The 18,914-nt window shown below is 42.8% G+C and overlaps 1 protein-coding gene across 1 annotated transcript in view; it reads left to right on the top strand.

Annotated features, from left to right (window-relative positions):
- The window catches only part of fgf5 (fibroblast growth factor 5), a 31,870-nt gene extending 13,921 nt beyond the window's left edge, over nt 1-17,949 (top strand). Inside the window, exons 3-4 of the mRNA XM_055161979.1 lie at nt 14,909-15,168; nt 17,847-17,949. Of these exons, the coding sequence (XP_055017954.1) occupies nt 14,909-15,168; nt 17,847-17,949 (363 nt within the window). The remainder of the gene's footprint in view (nt 1-14,908; nt 15,169-17,846) is intronic.
- The last annotated feature ends 965 nt before the right edge of the window (nt 17,950-18,914 follow it).

The raw sequence follows: 18,914 nt of genomic DNA, 5'->3' as shown, positions 1-18,914 counted from the left end.
TGATAACACCGTCGGGGTTATGCTAAAAGCGCAGATCCGGTGTCCACTTCAGTCGCATGCACTTCATATTTGGAGGATTTAAAAGCTCAGGAGCCTCGGGGGGACGGGCCGTGGGGGGGGGGGGGGTATGTGGGGCATCCAGCACACGCCGTCCTCCTCCACACACACACACACACACACTGACAGACACTAGAGCTGTAACTGTATTGAGAAGTAAAACAATGCACTGTGCAACCCAACATTTTACTACGCGACGTTTGGTAGTGGCTTAGTGTTTAAACTTGAAGTTACCTGCTTTTACTACTCGCTTCAGTCATAGACGTATACAGTGATCCCTCGCTATATCGCGCTTCACCTATCGCGGCCTCGCTGCTTCGCGGAATTTTTTACAGTGCTTTATTTTTTACAGTGAATCCTGATTGGCTTAGGGGCGTTACTGTTGTCTAGAAGTGAAAAAGGTTTATATTGGTTTTTCATTACACCCATGCCAACAGTTTTCGTTTCTGTACATTCTGCCAAATTTACGTTCGCAAATTTTTCTCCGTGACAAAACCCACAATGTCAAAGAAACGTTCTGGATGTCCGTTTATAAAAATCTTCTTGCTCAGAAAAAGAAAGAGGCCAACAACTACCCATAACGATGTTCTTCTCTCGGAGAAAGACCCCTGCGCAGCCTTCAGTAGAAAAAGACGCTACAGCGCAGCGGAGTCAGGACGAAGAGGCGCAGCTGGAGGGACTGTGAAATACGCGAGTGACAATGTTTCCCACCTTGTATTCATTACTACAACTAACACCGTTCTTTAAACTATTATAGTTATTTGTAAGAAAACGTTAATATTTCTATTTCTTTAACACATGTTGGGCCTGAAAAGAGGTTTTATTTTTTGTTTCATTCTGCAGTTCAGTATTGCATTGTAAAATCACAGTAAAAAAATAAAGCTGACTACTTCGCGGATTTCACCTATTGCGGGTTATTTTTGGAACGTATCCCCCGCGATAAACGAGGGTTCACTGTAAACATCTACACATGTCTATGGGTTCAATGATAACATCAATGTACAAGTATTACTGTGACGTATGTTAGACCAGATGTGGACAGTTCCTCGTGGAAGGAAAAGAAAACAGGAGGCGTTCCCGTTTATGGAAGAAACACCCGTTTATGTTCTACAGACTGATGATGTTGCTCGGAGGAGGCGTCGCCGTTGTACAGTGTCTTGGCGACTTGGTTTGCTGACCTTGTGGATATGATTCCTGCTGCCTCGTCCCTTATCTTTCCTCGCCCCTTTGCCACAACTTTCCTCTTACACCACAGCAGCTACCGTGACATCGTTGCTTCCTCCCAATCACAAAACTGAAGTCATTTTACCAAAACTCCTAAAAACTGCCTCCATTTCCTGCCCTGCACCATATATATATATTTTTTTTTTTACGTCACTTCAAAATAGGGATTTCAGAGCAATGACATCTGTTCCATGGCTTTTTCAGTGAAGCTGAGGCTGATCGGACGCAGCGCAGAGAATAGAGCCTGATAAAGGCAGAACTATTCAATCGTCTAATGTAGATTTTCTGCCACAAAACTTATGCCTCAAATCTTTGGCGTTTAAACTGTAACAGCGCTTGGGGGTCATAGCGCAAATCGACGGGTAGGTCATTTCGACAAGACACCGGCTCCATCTACGCTACAATTCACTTTGTATTGAAAAAAAACGTCGCACCTCCTTTCCAGATTCCTCCATGACTCTCTCTGTGTGATCCTGATGTTTGAGTTTTGCTCTTTTGTCCATAAACCATTTCTCCTTTGGAACCCGGCTACAAATTCGTCCTAATAACTGAAAGCCTTGTAAACTTTTAAACTGATTATTTGATTTAAGTGACCTCCATTAAAGGTTGTATGGAGGATTTTTTAAAATATTTTTTTTCAAATTGTCAATGAAAGTTAAAAATAGAATTATAAAGAAGAAGCAGCCTTGTAATTATGATGACCAAAAAAAAAAAAAAAAGAAAAGAAAAATCTATCAAGTGTGGACGTAGTGAGGGCAGATAAACATCAGCCAATAGAAAACAAGGCTACCTCTTTATCTATTGGCTGTTAGGTTGTCAATCAAATTCCCTACTTTTCTAGCGTTGCTGACTTGCCGACGCGCTGGGATTGTGTGGTTTATGTTCGCGGTTCATGTTTAGCGGTTCTTGGCGTCTTTTTTGAACTGTAGCTCTCAGTTTGCACAAATTTTGTTTTAATGGCAGAGAAGAATTCACGACCGGTTCGCCACAAAAGAAAGTCAGTTTTTGACGTTGCTAAAAGAAGAAGAGAAGGGGAAAAGGTGCGAAGCGCAACATTTAAAAAAGGACAAACAGTCGCTGCATTTCTCTTTCCTCGGAAAATCTTCTATACAACCTTTAACTATCAGCTATTTGTCCATAAAAATAAAAAAAAGTTAGTGAACCTGAAAAGAATAATGTTGATTTCACTCACAATAAATCAAAGTTTTAAAACTGGGTCAGAATCATGAGTATTTCAGTATTTGTCATAAAGCTGTGAGTCTGTTTATCTCGTCCGCTCCAAATGCCACGCGCTTTCTGTGAACTTTTAAAACATGAGCGAGTTCGTCCCACGGAGCCCAGGATAATCTCCAAAACCCGGAAAACTCGGATCAGTCCAGACCAGAGACCAGAGACCAGAGAGACCAGAGACCAGAGACCAAAGACCAGAGACCAAAGACCAGAGACCAGAGAACAGAGACCAGAGAGACCAAAGAGAGACCAGAGACCAAAGAACCAGAGACCAAGAGACCAGAGACCAGAAAAGACCAGAGACCAAAGACCAGAGACCAGAGAGACCAGAGACCAAAGACCAGAGACCAAAGAGACCAGAGACCAAAGAACAGAGACCAAGAGACCAGAGACCAGAGAGACCAGAGACCAAGAGACCAGAGACCAGAGACCAGAGACCAAAGACCAGAGACCAAGAGACCAGAGACCAGAGACCAGACCAAGACCAGAGACCAGAGACCAAAGACCAGAGACCAAAGACCAGAGACCAGAGACCAAAGACCAGAGACCAGAGACCAGAGACCAAAGACCAGAGACCAGAGACCAGAGAACCAGAGACCAAAGAACAGAGACCAGAAGAACCAGAGACCAGAGACCAGAGACCAAAGACCAGAGACCAGAGACCAGAAGACCAGAGACCAAAGACCAAAGACCAGAGACCAGAGACCAGAGACCAAAGAACAGAGACCAGACATGGAGCAGCTCGGCACAACTTGGGTTTAATCCTGCGAAGACTGGGTTTGGTGTTGGTGTTGGTTTAGACCTGGTTTAGACCTGGTTTAGACCTGGTTTAGACCTGGTTTGGTTTGGTTTAGTCCCGGTTTCCGGTTTAGACCTGGTTTAGACCTGGTTTTGGTTTGACCTGGTTTAGTCGGTTTAGACCTGGTTTAGACCTGGACCTGGTTTAGACCTGGTTTAGTCCTGGTTTAGACCTGGTTTAGACCTGGTTTAGACCTGGTTTGTTTAGTCCTGGTTTAGACCTGGTTTAGTCCTGGTTTAGACCTGGTTTAGACCTGGTTTAGACCTGGTTTAGACCTGGTTTAGTCCCGGTTTAGACCTGGTTTAGACCTGGTTTAGTCCCGGTTTAGACCTGGTTTAGACCTGGTTTAGACCTGGTTTAGACCTGGTTTAGACCTGGTTTAGTCCCAGTTTAGACCTGGTTTAGACCTGGTTTAGTCCTGGTTTTGTGGTGTTTGGGTCACAGACTCAGGTATGTTGTTGTGTCCATTGGCAAAACACTTGAGTGTGTGAAGTCGTGTTTGTTGTTGTTAGTTTGGATTCAGAGTTGGGATGGTGGTTTATGGGCGACCAGACTTTCAGAATTAAAAACTGGGAACTGGGACACACCTGCATTTTTTTGTTTTTGTTTTTCTTCCTTATGTTCATGTTCCAGTCATGGTGGAAGTAGGTGTAGCGGTTCATGTATTTGTGTCAAACCGTTTCATTACGAGACGTTTGGTTCGGTGCAGGGTTGTGAGTTCGTATAATTTGTATGTGTTTATATTCCATCACTACATGTGCAGCTACACGGAGGCTCGGTTCTTTAATATTCATGAGGGACTTGTCCTTGATTGGGGCAGTGTTTCCTGCAGCGCTTTATAGTTAGAGCGACCATCTTCACAACAACTGCCCCCCGACTTGACTATGTCCCTCCAAACCACAAGAATCCTCTCAAAACTACGGTCGTTGCACCGCGGTCCTCACTTTGACCTTTTGAAGGTTGTTGCTTTTTCTAGCGAAAGGATTTTTTCAACCACTGGGGACGTCGTACCTGCAGCAGATCTGCACTTACTGCAGACAATGTGGACGAGTTGGTTTTTCTGGGCAAAAATCTGAAGATTGAGTAAAAGTTCATGCTGGAACTGTTAATGCTGCACTTTACTTTTTGAAAAGTTTCATTTACTGTTTACAAGTAATTTATCTTTTATAATATTTCATACATTTGTTGCTTATTTGAGAATATTATTTATTATATTTATTTATATTAATTATATAAATTTATTTAACTTATTAATTTTACCAAGTAGCACTCTGCATTTATTTAATTTTCCCATTTGTGTAATATTAAAACAAATTGTTGGTTTAATATAAACCCAAATAAACAACAAGCAAATGGTTTTGCTCCCAAACTGTACCAAAAATGAACCGAACCATGACCTCAAAACCGAGGGACGTACCAAACCGTGATGTTTGTATACTCCTACATCCCTAGTTTCTATAATTTAGTAACAAATGGCAATATATTCCTCTCTTTACTGTTGGCGTGGATCAAATTGGTCAGAAATTAGGACAATTTCTTGAATAAAACTGGGACAAATCAGTGGTTTTGTATAAATCCGCTGGGACAGAGGACACAGTCTCAAAACTGGGACTGTCCCGGGTGAACAGGGACGTGTGGGCACCCGGCTGCGCGTTGGCCTCGTTGCACAGTGGCACAAACCGATTAGAGGCGTCTGCAGCGTCTGATAGTCGACTTATCCATGAGGAGGGTTTTCATGTTCTCCTTGGGCTAAAGTTCTGAGCTTTCTATACACTGAGAGTGAAACAAACTGCAGGTTAAAGCTCAGGGTTGTGTTTGTTGCAGAAATACAAGATTCAAATTACACTGTGGGATATGTGTGAATATGTGAAAACAAGTCTATAGTCTGATATTTGTTGGAATGGAACAAGTGTCCGTTTAACATCATGTAAATATGCTGTAGAAACACTTGTATTTGGGCTGCGTGTACAATAAAACATACTTATTATCCTGCAAAATTGACCTTTCAGAGCTTTTAATCAGTGTTATACTTGTTTCTTGTCACGATTTACCTCCTCGAAGTTGTACCTGGAGTGATTTGTGTGTGTAGAAGAGTTAAAGGAGGGTTATTATAGGCCACATCAGGAGGTATCAACTCTCAGAGGAGCGTGACAGTAACGACACGATGACACAGTCTGTGGGTTTGTGGCTGGTGTCGTATATTAACAGTGACACAAGTGCAAAGAACACATAAACCCAGATAAGTACTTTGATTAGAAATTCAACTGTTTGTTTTCCACATATAAATACTCCGTTCACAGTCAACAACAGAAGTGTCCAAGAGAATTCAACCGTCCAGTGCAAACTCACCCACCAAAAATACTGCGACAGAAGTAAGAGAATCACTACAACTTCCACAATGAGTAACAGTTTGAGTGTCCAAAGTAGCAACCAGAGAGTTTGTGAAGTGTCCATTTAGAGTTTAGAACGGTTTGGGAAAGTGAGCAGTGGATTTGGAGAGGTACTGGGACTGGCTGCAGCAACACTCCTACCAGACGCAGAAAGATGAAGTTGACAGTGATACAGCTCAGGTTCTGGGAGGTTCCATGAGGTTCTATGCTGTTCTGGGCTGGTTCTAGCTCACCATCGTGTGGGTTTGTACCCGACTGGGCTCATCTGACCTGAATAAATAGAGATTATCCAGCTCGTATTCTGAGTTCATTCAGTGTCACTGTGTACACATTAAATTATTTAATAGCAAACACAATTTACATAAGTGTAAATAAACAACATTCACGTGACACTTTTGCTTTAAGGTGCATTGAATTAATATGTACAATAGTAAACAAGAGCAAGATGCACTTGGAAAATATTCATCAAATTGGCTTCAAAAGCTTTTTCCAGGCAAAACTAGAATGACCAGAATGTTCTTTAAAGGGCTGTAACAGCATCTGAATGTACTTTGACAACTGACGAGTAAAAAAACTGATCAACAAGAGCAAGACACTCGCGAGTTTCTCAACGCTCTTTATGATCCTGAAGCAGGTAGAACTCTGCTCCTGCGGCGAGAAACAGAACTCTAAAAGAATAACATGCAGTTTAAGTTTTAGAGCAGATAAAGTTTATAAAAGTGAGTATTGGTGACAGTAACATGTGGCTCCTCCTCAAACTGAACACTGGACACAAGCACAGGACGTTTGTACTGAGCACTGAGAAGAAACTGACTGACTGAGACCACAGTGTGTGTAGTGTGTGTGTGTAGTGTGTGTGTGTGTAGTGTGTGTAGTGTGTGTGTGTGTGTGTAGTGTGTAGTGTGTGTAGTGTGTGTGTGTGTGTGTGTGTAGTGTGTGTATGTGTGTGTAGTGTGTAGTGTGTAGTGTGTGCGTTTCTTTTAGCAGATAAAACAAAACTTCTTACGTCAAGATTCTGGTCTTTTCTTCTCTACAGTAAAACAAAAGTCTGTTCATGGAGACTTTGGCTCAACAAACAATTTGAAGAAAACAAACAGGAATTTTCAGGATGTGGTTGGAACATTCCTGTAGTTTTAAAAAACATGACAATATCAAGTAATCCAAAGTATTTAGATTACGTTACTCACCCAAAGTAATTTCATAAATTACGTTACAAAGTACATTTTGGGGTATGTAATATGTAATCTGTAGGGGATTACATTTTAAAAGTAAACTTCCCAACACCGTCCACACTTTGTTGTCACAGCGTTTACGGCCTCGTCTGCTCCCGCTGGACACCACAGTTTTCTAACGCAGAAGTCGGTGCACTTGTTTCTTTTATTAGGTCGTTTTAGATCAATATTGTGATTTTAAATGTGCAAAATGTAACATAAAGATCCCTGTGTGTCACAGAGTATAACTCTAGAGCACACACCAGTGCAGTATGTCTCCTTTAAACGATCGTCTGTCTGTCTGCTCCCGCGCCGGCCCCAGGGGATTATGGGAAAGTCCCTAACGCCGTGTGACAAATGCAGCTCTGTGTGTCCGACAGCTGCACGTGTATTTTACAAGTCTGATCATTTTAACGGGTCTGTCCAGGAACCGTCCTCTGTAGAAACTCTCCAGGGACTCGTGTTTGCTCTGAGGCCTGTTCTCGTAACAGGATCTATGTCACAGAAGATCTCCCGATGAAATGTTCACCGCCAAATGTTCTCCACAATATTATTTTATCTTAAAGACGAGCTATTACGCAAAACGTTAACACTCCAAAACATTCCTGAAGAGGTTTTAGATTTCATCCTTGCGTGTCTGAATGTTCTTACAACTTTTCGTAGTATTCACGCTTACGTCAGAAACAAAGAAGAAGTTTGGAAACACGCGATGATAACTTAAAGGTTGTATGGAGGATTTTTTTTAAGTTTCAAATTGTCAATGAAAGTTTAAAATACCATTACAGAGACACAGCAGCCTTGTAATTATGATGACCAAAAAAAAGAAAAAAAAAAAGAATGAAAATCTATCAGCTGTGGACGTAGTGAGGCCAGATAAATATCAGCCAATAGATAACGAGGCTGCCTCATTTTCTATTGGCTGTTAGGTTGTCAATCAAACTCCCTACGTTTCTAGAGTAACTGACTCGCCAGCGTGAGGGGATTATGTGGTTTATGCAGCGATTCTTAGAGGCTTTTTAAAACTATAGCTTCCTTGCAATTCGCACAAAGTTTGTTGTGATGGCGGACGAGAGTCCATAACCAGTTTGCCACAAAAGAAAGTCAATTTCTGAGGTCGCTGAAAGAAGAAGAGAAGGGGAAAAGGAGCAAAACCAAACTGAGGTGATTCTTGGAGATTCCTTCCAGCAAATGCGTGACTGAAGCAGACAAAGTGTCTAAAAACTGATGCATCGGTCGCTAATTTATTTCTATTTCGCATGCACAACATTTGAAAAAGGACTGTCGCTGTATTTCTCTTTCCTTAAAAAATCCTCTATACAACCTTTAAGGCAGAGTACTGATGCTCATTTGAGGGCTCAGAACTGGGACTGTCCTGGGTAAATCGGGACGTCTTGGCACCTGCAAAACTGAAATGTGTTCAGGTTAAGGTCATCGTTCCTGGAGAGAGCCTACTTCTTTTCATTTGACCCATCCTTCAAGTGGGACCACCAGATCTTCTTCTCGTCTTGGTCAGGACCTCAGTTGGAGGATTTGACCTAATGTGCATGTTTTGGGTTGATGAGGGAAACCTGAGTGTTGCAGAAGTTTCCAGCATGTCCAAGAAGGGGTGGGAGTAAACCAAACTTTAGAACGAGCCAATTACATAATAATTTAGTAGAAATTAAACAAATCCAGAATATGAAACGAGAAAAAAATTAAACCAATGAATTTTCACAACCCTTTAACTCAACTTAAAGGTTGTATGGAGGATTTTTTTTTAGGTTCAAATTGTCATTGAAAGTTTAAAATACCATTACAGAGACACAGTAGCCTTGTAATTATGATGACCAAAAAAAAAAAAGAATGAAAATCTATCAACTGTGATCGTAGTGAGTCCAGACAAACATCAGCCAATAGATAATGAGACTATCTCTTTATCTATTGGCTGTTATGTTGTCAATCAAACTCCCTATGTTTCTAGTGTAACTGACTCGCCGGAGCTCGGGGATTATGTGGTTTTTGCAGCGGTTCTTAGAGGCTTTTTCAAACTGTCGCTTCCTTGCAATTCGCACAAAGTTTGTTGCGATGGCGGACGAGAATCCACGACCAGTTCGCCGCAAAAGAAAGTCCGTTTTTGAGGTCGCTGAAAGAAGAAAAGAAGGAGAAAAGGGGCGAAGACAAACTGAGGTGATTCTTGGAAAGTCCTTCCAGCGATGGCGCGACTGAAGCAGACGAAGGGTCTAAAAACTGACGTGTCGGTCACTAAATTACTTCTAGACAGGTCACTTCAACAGTAATTCTGAACGCGCATTGGATGTAAAACAAGCGTGATTTCTAGAGTAAAGAGGCGGGAGGAGGTGTTTCTACTGATGGAGCTGTGGAGGAGGAAGGTGGTGTCACACAAGCACAACATTTGACAAAGGACTGTCGCTGTGTTTTTCTTCCCTGAAAAAATCCTCTATACAACCTTTAACTAATATATTTGATTTGCACAGGATATCTGTCAAGTTTGAATCTGGTAAGGCAAACTCTCCCTCCCTTTTTTCCAAAAAGGAAACATCAGCATATATCAGATCAGCCGTGTGTAGATTAACTGTCTGTGACACTGTAAGATTACGGACGTAACTCTGGCCTCTTAGTAGCCCAGGAAAGCACCCGAGGGTCAACAAAAACGAAGAAAAGAAAACAAGTTCTTCACCTTTTTTTAATTGGCCACATCATGAGCAGATCTGACAGCATGTCCCCACGACAGACAACAGACAACAACACCGTGACAAAAAAATTCCCCTTATATAGCTTGGCCTAAACCACTAAGCCCCAAACAGGTAAATTTAAACTTTTAAAAACTACTAAATATAAGATTATACGATTTACAACTATTTACATTTCATCAACTAATATTGCACTTTGTAACATCAGGATTATCAGTTTTTCACTATTAATTCATGTATTAGTTAGATAGTTTAAACCATTTTGACAGTTAAACCTCCCCTTCCCACAGTAGCACTTGGCAGAGTCCAGATCAGGGCGACGGGATGCACCTGGCCGCCACTGATAAGGACACGCCTCCAAATCAGTGCCTCCACCAATCACCTGACGAGTGAGGGTGTGGTCTGCCGCTCCCTCACAGACACCGAAAGTGTTGTCGAAGTTTTCAGCTTGTCCAAGGAAGGGTGGAAGTAAAAGACTGGAGACCAACTGGACGTCTTAAAGGTTGTATGGAGGATTTTTTTTTTTTTTTTTCAAATTGTCGATGAAAGTTCAAAATAAAATTATAGAGATGCAGCAGCCTTGTAATTATGATGACCAAAAAAAAAAAAAAAAAGAATGAAAATCCATCAACTGTGGACATGGTGGGGGCAGATAAACATCAGCCAATACAAAATAAGGCCACCTCTTTATCTACTGGCTGCTGGGTTGTCAGTCAAACTCCCTATGTTTCTAGCGTCACTGACTTGCCGGTGCGCTGGGATTACGTGGTTTACGTTCGCCTCTCACGCACTGATGCTGTTTACTCAACCAACACAGCGGTTCTTAGCGTCTTTTTCGAACTGTAGCTTCGTCTCACACAAAGTTTTGCACAAAGTTTGCTGTAATGGGAGACAAGAATTCACGACCAGTTCGCCACAAAAGAAAGTCTGTTTTTGACGTCTCTGAAAGAAGAGGAGAAGGGGAAGAGGAGCGAAGCGTGACATTTGAAAATGGACAAACAGTCGCTGCATTTCTCTTTCCTTGGAAAATCTTCTATACAACCTTTAAGCAGGAGAAGTTTATTTCCTGTCAATAAAACAGCCGTGAACATAGTGTGATTTCAAAAATGAAAATAGTCTGATCTTTGAGTGTTCAAGCCCTTTGTCTATACTTCCAAAGGAGGAGGTTTATAAAGTGAGTGTGCTGAGACTCTGAAGACCAATAGGCACCAGTTGGACAGAAATATGCCACAGTTTAAATCAGGAGTGTCAAACATACGGCCCAGGGGCCAGATCCGGCCCTCCAAGACCTTTAATCTGACCCTCAGCTGATTTTCTACTGAGATATTATATTTATATTATATTTTCTATTGAAATCTTGTTAATTTTCTGTGGTGTTTATCACAGCAGCGTCTCCAGCGTCTCTGTACGTGGCCCCTCCCACCAGAGCAGCACAAATGAAGACTTGTCTCTTTCCAAACGCTCTTAAAGGACGATCGTTTTGACTGTTGACCGTGACACCCTCATCAGAAAAATGTCCAACATGAGAAAAGTGGAGCCGAGTGCAGAATTTTACAACAAAAATAAACTTCCCTGCACTCTCATATTTATATTCTTTTCCTTGGTTGGCAGCACTTCAGCTTTTTTATTTTTCAATATTCTGCCATTCCCACACACAAGGTAATTATTAAGTTGTGGCAGTGATCTTATCTTATTTTCATGGACCGGCTGTGTGACAGACGCGGCCTGTGTGGTTTAGTCCTGGTTTAGTCCTGGTTTAGTCCTGGTTAAATCCTGGTTAAATCCTGGTTTACACCTGGTTTTAGTTCTGGTTTAGACCTAGTTTAGACCTGATTTAGTCCCGGTTTTAGATCTGGTTTAGACCTAGTTTAGACCTGATTTAGTCCCGGTTTTAGGTCTGGTTTAGACCTAGTTTAGACCTGATTTAGTCCCGGTTTTACTTCTGGTTTAGACCTAGTTTAGACCTGATTTAGTCCCGGTTTTAGTTCTGGTTTAGACCTAGTTTAGACCTGATTTAGTCCTGGTTTTAGGTCTGGTTTAGACCTAGTTTAGATCTGATTTAGTCCGGTTTTAGGTCTGGTTTAGACCTGGTTTAGACCTGATTTAGTCCCGGTTTAGGTCTGGTTTAGACCTGGTTTAGACCTGATTTAGTCCCGGTTTTAGGTCTGGTTTAGACCTAATTTAGACCTGATTTAGTCCTGGTTTTAGTTCTGGTTTAGACCTAGTTTAGACCTGATTTAGTCCGGTTTTAGGTCTGGTTTAGACCTGGTTTAGACCTGATTTAGTCCCGGTTTTAGGTCTGGTTTAGACCTGGTTTAGACCTGATTTAGTCCCGGTTTTAGGTCTGGTTTAGACCTGGTTTAGACCTGATTTAGTCCCGGTTTTAGTTCTGGTTTAGACCTAGTTTAGACCTGATTTAGTCCTGGTTTTAGTTCTGGTTTAGACCTAGTTTAGACCTGATTTAGTCCCGGTTTTAGGTCTGGTTTAGACCTAGTTTAGACCTGATTAGTCCCGGTTTTAGGTCTGGTTTAGACCTAGTTTAGACCTGATTTAGTCCCGGTTTTAGGTCTGGTTTAGACCTAGTTTAGACCTGATTTAGTCCCGGTTTTAGGTCTGGTTTAGACCTGATTTAGTCCCGGTTTTAGGTCTGGTTTAGACCTAGTTTAGACCTGATTTAGTCCCGGTTTTAGGTCTGGTTTTGACCTGGTTTAGACCTGATTTAATCCTGGTTTTAGATCTGGTTTAGACCTGGTTTAGACCTGATTTAGTCCCGGTTTTAGGTCTGGTTTAGACCTAATTTAGACCTGATTTAGTCCTGGTTTTAGTTCTGGTTTAGACCTAGTTTAGACCTGATTTAGTCCCGGTTTTAGTTCTGGTTTAGACCTAGTTTAGACCTGATTTAGTCCCGGTTTTAGTTCTGGTTTAGACCTAGTTTAGACCTGATTTAGTCCCGGTTTTAGGTCTGGTTTAGACCTAGTTTAGACCTGATTTAGTCCCGGTTTTAGGTCTGGTTTAGACCTAGTTTAGACCTGATTTAGTCCCGGTTTTAGTCTGACCTAGTTTAGACCTGATTTAATCCTGGTTTTAGATCTGGTTTAGACCTGGTTTAGACCTGATTTAGTCCGGTTTTAGGTCTGGTTTAGACCTAATTTAGACCTGATTTAGTCCTGGTTTTAGTTCTGGTTTAGACCTAGTTTAGACCTGATTTAGTCCCGGTTTTAGTTCTGGTTTAGACCTAGTTTAGACCTGATTTAGTCCTGGTTTTAGGTCTGGTTTAGACCTAGTTTAGACCTGATTTAGTCCTGGTTTTAGGTCTGGTTTAGACCTAGTTTAGACCTGATTTAGTCCCGGTTTTAGTTCTGGTTTAGACCTAGTTTAGACCTGATTTAGTCCTGGTTTTAGTTCTGGTTTAGACCTAGTTTAGACCTGATTTAGTCCCGGTTTTAGGTCTGGTTTAGACCTAGTTTAGACCTGATTTAGTCCCGGTTTTAGGTCTGGTTTAGACCTAGTTTAGATCTGATTTAGTCCCGGTTTTAGTTCTGGTTTAGACCTAGTTTAGACCTGATTTAGTCCCGGTTTTAGGTCTGGTTTAGACCTAGTTTAGACCTGATTTAGTCCCGGTTTTAGGTCTGGTTTAGACCTAGTTTAGACCTGATTTAGTCCCAGTTTTAGGTCTGGTTTAGACCTAGTTTAGACCTGATTTAGTCCCGGTTTTAGTTCTGATTTAGACCTAGTTTAGACCTGATTTAGTCCCGGTTTTAGGTCTGGTTTAGACCTAGTTTAGACCTGATTTAGTCCCAGTTTTAGGTCTGGTTTAGACCTAGTTTAGACCTGATTTAGTTTCGGTTTTAGTTCTGGTTTAGACCTAGTTTAGACCTGATTTAGTCCCGGTTTTAGTTCTGGTTTAGACCTAGTTTAGACCTGATTTAGTCCCGGTTTTAGGTCTGGTTTAGACCTAGTTTAGACCTGATTTAGTCCCGGTTTTAGGTCTGGTTTAGACCTAGTTTAGACCTGATTTAGTCCCGGTTTTAGGTCTGGTTTAGACCTAGTTTTAGACCTGATTTAGTCCCGGTTTTAGGTCTGGTTTAGACCTAGTTTAGACCTGATTTAGTCCCGGTTTTACTGGTTTGGACCTGGTTTAGACCTGATTTAGTCCTGGTTTTAGGTCTGGTTTAGACCTGGTTTAGACCTGATTTAGTCCCGGTTTTAGGTCTGGTTTAGACCTGGTTTAGACCTGATTTAGTCCCGGTTTTAGGTCTGGTTTAGACCTGGTTTAGACCTGATTTAGTCCCGGTTTTAGGTCTGGTTTAGACCTAATTTAGACCTGATTTAGTCCTGGTTTTAGTTCTGGTTTAGACCTAGTTTAGACCTGATTTAGTCCCGGTTTTAGTCTGGTTTAGACCTGATTTAGTCCGGTTTTAGGTCTGGTTTAGACCTGGTTTAGACCTGATTTAGTCCCGGTTTTAGGTCTGGTTTAGACCTGTTTAGACCTGATTTAGTCCTGGTTTTAGGTCTGGTTTAGACCTAGTTTAGACCTGATTTAGTCCTGGTTTTAGTCTGGTTTAGACCTAGTTTAGACCTGATTTAGTCCCGGTTTTAGGTCTGGTTTAGACCTAGTTTAGACCTGATTTAGTCCCGGTTTTAGGTCTGGTTTAGACCTAGTTTAGACCTGATTTAGTCCCGGTTTTAGTTCTGGTTTAGACCTAGTTTAGACCTGATTTAGTCCCGGTTTTAGGTCTGGTTTAGACCTAGTTTAGACCTGATTTAGTCCCGGTTTTAGGTCTGGTTTAGACCTAGTTTAGACCTGATTTAGTCCCGGTTTTAGTTCTGGTTTAGACCTAGTTTAGACCTGATTTAGTCCGGTTTTAGTCTGGTTTAGACCTAGTTTAGACCTGATTTAGACCTGTTTAGTTTAGACCTGTTTAGACCTTTTAGTGGTTTTAGGTCTGGTTTAGACCTAGTTTAGACCTGATTTAGTCCCGGTTTTACGGTCTGGTTTAGAGGCAGTGTATATGGGGCAAAAAAAGGTGACGCTCCAAACTATGAGTAGGTTGTCAGAACGGCGGCATCAAAAAGTGTCGGGATGGAGGTTTGTTGGAATAACGGAATGTTGGGGTGGCGTCTGTCGGAATAAGGGTTGTACTTCCTGAGATGTACTTGGAGGGTAAATTACTTCTTAAATCCTCTTCCACTGAGTGTTCGATCTATCGAGACACAGGGAGAACATTAGTAATCCTCCGTCTTTAAAGTTCACCTGAGTCCATTTTGACTAATAAATGTCTTTTAAACCCCCGTCTTGTGTTGCAGGAGCACTTCTCCGAGGACTGTCAGTTCCGTGAGCGTTTCCAGGAGAACAGTTACAACACGTACGCGTCGGTGGCTCACGGGGCCCCGCGCTCCGGACGACAGTGGTACGTGGCCCTCAACAAGCGCGGCAAGGCCAAGATGGGCTCCAGTCCCCGGGTCCGCTCCCAGCACGTGTCTACGCACTTCCTGCCCCGCGGAGGCCTGAGCGGGCACGGAGGTCTGGGCTTCACCATCGCCCAGGAGCAGGGGCAGGGGCAGGGGCAGGGGCAGGGGCAGGGGCAGGGGCAGGGGCAGGGGCAGGGGCAGGGGCAGGGGCAGGGCAGGGCAGGGCAGGGGCAGGGGCAGGACAGGAGCGCCGGCAGGACCAAAGGGCTCTCGAGGGGCTCCCTGAAGGAGGCTGCAGCGAGCGTCAACGCGCCGGTGAAAAGGACAGTGAAATACTGGCCCAAGTATCGCTTCGGATAACAGGATTACTCAGACTTTGAGGCGACGTTGGAGCGATCGAGACTGAGGAGAAGCGCCGAGGTCGTTCCTGGATCCTGGAGGAGCTGAAGGGAGTTTTGACGAGAGCAGAGTCGGAGTCGGGAGACGCCTTCAAACGTGAGTTTAAACCACAGTTTAAAACCACAGCCAAAGTTTACATGAGAGCTTTAATTCTGAATAAAAATAATTTTAATTCTGAATAAAAATAATTTTAAATTCTGAATAAAATAAATCCCACTTTAAAAAAGACCATGTAAAGACTCAACTCCTGATTATTCGGAATTAAACTTAATCCGTGTGTTTTCAATGAAAAAAACAACAAAAAAAGAAAATGAAAAAAAAAAAAAAATTATGTCTTTATTATTTGTCTCCAAAACCAAAATGAAAAAACAGATAATGATTTTTTTTTTTTTTTTTTTTTTTTTTTAATCTTTTTCCAGTTTTTGATTTTGAACCAGGACTGAACCGTTTCAGTCCCGATCTTGTCCCAGTCTCAGTCCTGGTCCTGTTCCCACTGTGGTCCGGTCTAAGTCCTGGTCTCAGTCCCAGTCTGGATCTAGTCCGGTTCCTGGACCTGTTTTAGTCCTTCAGTCCCGGTTTAGTACCGGTTTAGTCCTGGTTTAGTCCTGCTTTAGACCTGGTTTAGACCCGGTTTAGTTCTGTTTTAGTCCTGGTTTAGTCCTGTTTTAGACCCGGTTTAGTCAGGACAGAACCAGGACTAAACCAGGACTGAACCAGGACTAAACCGTTTTCAGTCCTAGTCTGGTCCCAGTCTCAGTCCTGGTCCCAGTCCTGGTCTGGTCCCGGTCTGGTCCCGGTTTGGTCCCGGTCTCAGTCCCGGTTTTGATCCTGGTCTGGTCCTGGTCTCAATCCTGGTCTCAATTTTGATCTCAGTCCGGGTCCTGGTCCCTGGACCTGTTTTAGTCCTGGTTTAGTCCTGGTTCAGGCCGTAATCCGTTTTTTTTTTCCCATTTTTTCATTTAAACACAAAATCGAAAACTGAAAAAACGAATCATTTTCTGTTTTTTCATTTTGGTTTTGGAGACAAATAATGAAGAAAACAGTTGTTTTTTCGTTTTCTTATTTTTGGTTTTATTTTGAAAAACAAATGAACGAACGACACGCGGATTCTTTACCTCTAATATTCCAAAGTGTGGCATTAAAATCGCCATAGAAACAAGCAGGAGGTGAGATCTGTGGAGCGGCGAGCCCACTCACACACTCACAGTCAGAATGTGCGTTTTTAAAGGCGTTTTTGACAATTTAAAGGTTGTATAGAGGATTTTCCAAGGAAGGAGAAATCCAGCGACTGTTTGTCCTTTTTCAAATGTTGCTCCTGCGTGAAACCACCTCCCCTCCCCCCACAGCTCCTACGTAGAAACACCTCCTCCCTCCTCCTCCTTACGCCAGAAACAGGTTTGTTTACAGCCGCTGCACATGACTTGTAAACAACTAACTACAGTGTTGGTTAGACAAGACGGAGAAGTGAGGAGCAGGGGGAAGAGTGGATCGGGCAGCGGGGACAGGAGCAGGAAAGGGGTGCAGAGAAGAGTGTGCGCGGAGATTCAGTGCGAATGAACTAACTACAACACGCAGCAGCAAGCGGACTCTTTCTTTGCCTTGAAAATTACGTTTTCAGACATAGGATATCGCATTCGTGTCCTGAAAAACGTTTGTCTAACTCTTGGAAATAAAGTACGTTTTCATAATAAGCAGAAGTTTCCTGTCCAGGAGTAATTTGTGGACCAGTGGTTCAGTCTTTAGACCCTTCGTCTGCTTCAGTCGCGCCATCGCTGGAATGAATCTTCAAGAATCACCTTAGTTTGGCTTCGCTGCTTTTCCCCTTGTCTTTCTTCTTTCAGCGACCTCAAAAACGGACTTTCTTTTGCGGCGAACTGCTCCTGGATTCTTGTCGCCATCGCAACAAACTTTGTGCGAACTGCGAGGAAGATATAGGTCAAAAAAAGCCGCTAAGAACTGTTGCGTTGGTGGAGTAAACAGCGTCTGTGCGTCTTGCGTCTGTGGACTGTGTGACAGTCGTACGTAAACCACGTACCGGCGGCGCAGGCAAGTCAGTTACACTAGAAACGTAGGGAGTTTGATTGACAGCCTGTCAGCTCACAGATAACGAGGCAGTGTCGTTATCTATTGGCAAATGTTTAGCCCCACCACGTCCAGAGTTGATGAATTTTTATTCTCTTTTTTTTGGTCATCATAATTACAAGGCGACTGCATCTATAATCTATCACTGACAATTTGAAACAAAAAACAAACAAAAAAAATCCTCCATACAACCTTTAAAACACCCACAGTCCAATAAGTGCGTCTTTAGTTTAAGCGTTTCCACGGTAACGGGCCCCCAGCCTGGAAAGTTACGCAGTGCGGCTTTAAGGACCCTGACTCGTCTAACTGAGTGTGTGTTTTTTTTTTTTGTTTTGTTTTTTTTTCCGTTCAGGAGTTGTGGAGCGAGCGTCTCTCTGAGCCTCGGATCTGTGACTCCGACGACGACGCCGACGAAAACATCAAACTCTGAAGAACTGCACTCTGAGATTTACTGACGGAGGAGAGAGAGAAAGAAAGAAAGAAAGAAAGAGTGTGAAGAGTGAATGAGAGAACAAAAGAGAGAAAGAGAACGAAACGGGAGAGGAGAAGAGAGGAGATGAAGCGAGTGTCAGGAATGAATGAAGGAATGAGAGCGATGAGAAGAGAGAGAAGAGAAAGAGTGTGAGGAGTGAACGAGAGAGAAAGAAAGAGAGCGAGGAGAGGAGGGGGAAGAGGGGAGGAGAGAAAAAGGGAGAGAGAGAGAGTGTGAGGAGAGAGAAAGAAAGGGAGAAAGAGAACAAAACGGGAGAGGAGAAGAGAAGGAGTGAAGCGAGTGTGAGAAGTGAATGAGAGAATGAAAGAGAGTGAGGAGAAGAGAGAGATGAAGAGAAAGAAAGAAAGAGGGAGAGAGAGAGAGAGTGTGAGGAGTGAATGAGTGAACGAAAGAGAGCGATGAGGAGAGAGAAAGAGAACGAATCAGGAGAGGAGAAGAGAGAGAAGAAGAAGTGAGGGAGAGGAGTGAATGAGAGAATGAAAAAGAGTGATGAGAGAGAGAGAAGAGGAGGGGAGGAGAGAAAAAAGAGGGAGAGAGAAAGAGTGTGAGGAGTGAACGAGAGAACGAAAGAGAGCGATGAGGAGAAAGAAAGAAAGAAAGGGAGAAAGAGAACGAACCAGGAGAGGAGAAGAGAAAGAATGAAGAGAGTGTGAGGGATGAGTGAGTGAACGAAAGAGGAGAGAAAAGGAGAGAAAGAAAAGGGAGAGAGAAAGAGTGTGAGGAGTGAACGAGAGAAAACGAAAGAGCGTGAGGAGAAGAGAGAGAAAAGGGGAGGAGAAAAAGAAAGAGCAACGGGAGAGAGAGAAAGAAAGGAAGAAAGAGAACGAAACAGGAGAAGAGAAGAGAGTGAATGAGAGGAAAAAAGAGAGGTGGAGATTGAGGCAAAGAGTGAGGGAGAAGAGAGAGAGAGAGTGTGTTGTGTGAATG

This window comes from Boleophthalmus pectinirostris, unplaced genomic scaffold, assembly GCF_026225935.1.
Source record: "Boleophthalmus pectinirostris isolate CB_2022bp ecotype Guang Dong unplaced genomic scaffold, ASM2622593v1 HiC_scaffold_4, whole genome shotgun sequence".
Lineage (NCBI taxonomy): Eukaryota > Metazoa > Chordata > Actinopteri > Gobiiformes > Gobiidae > Boleophthalmus > Boleophthalmus pectinirostris.
This window is presented reverse-complemented; position numbering and strand designations above follow the sequence as displayed.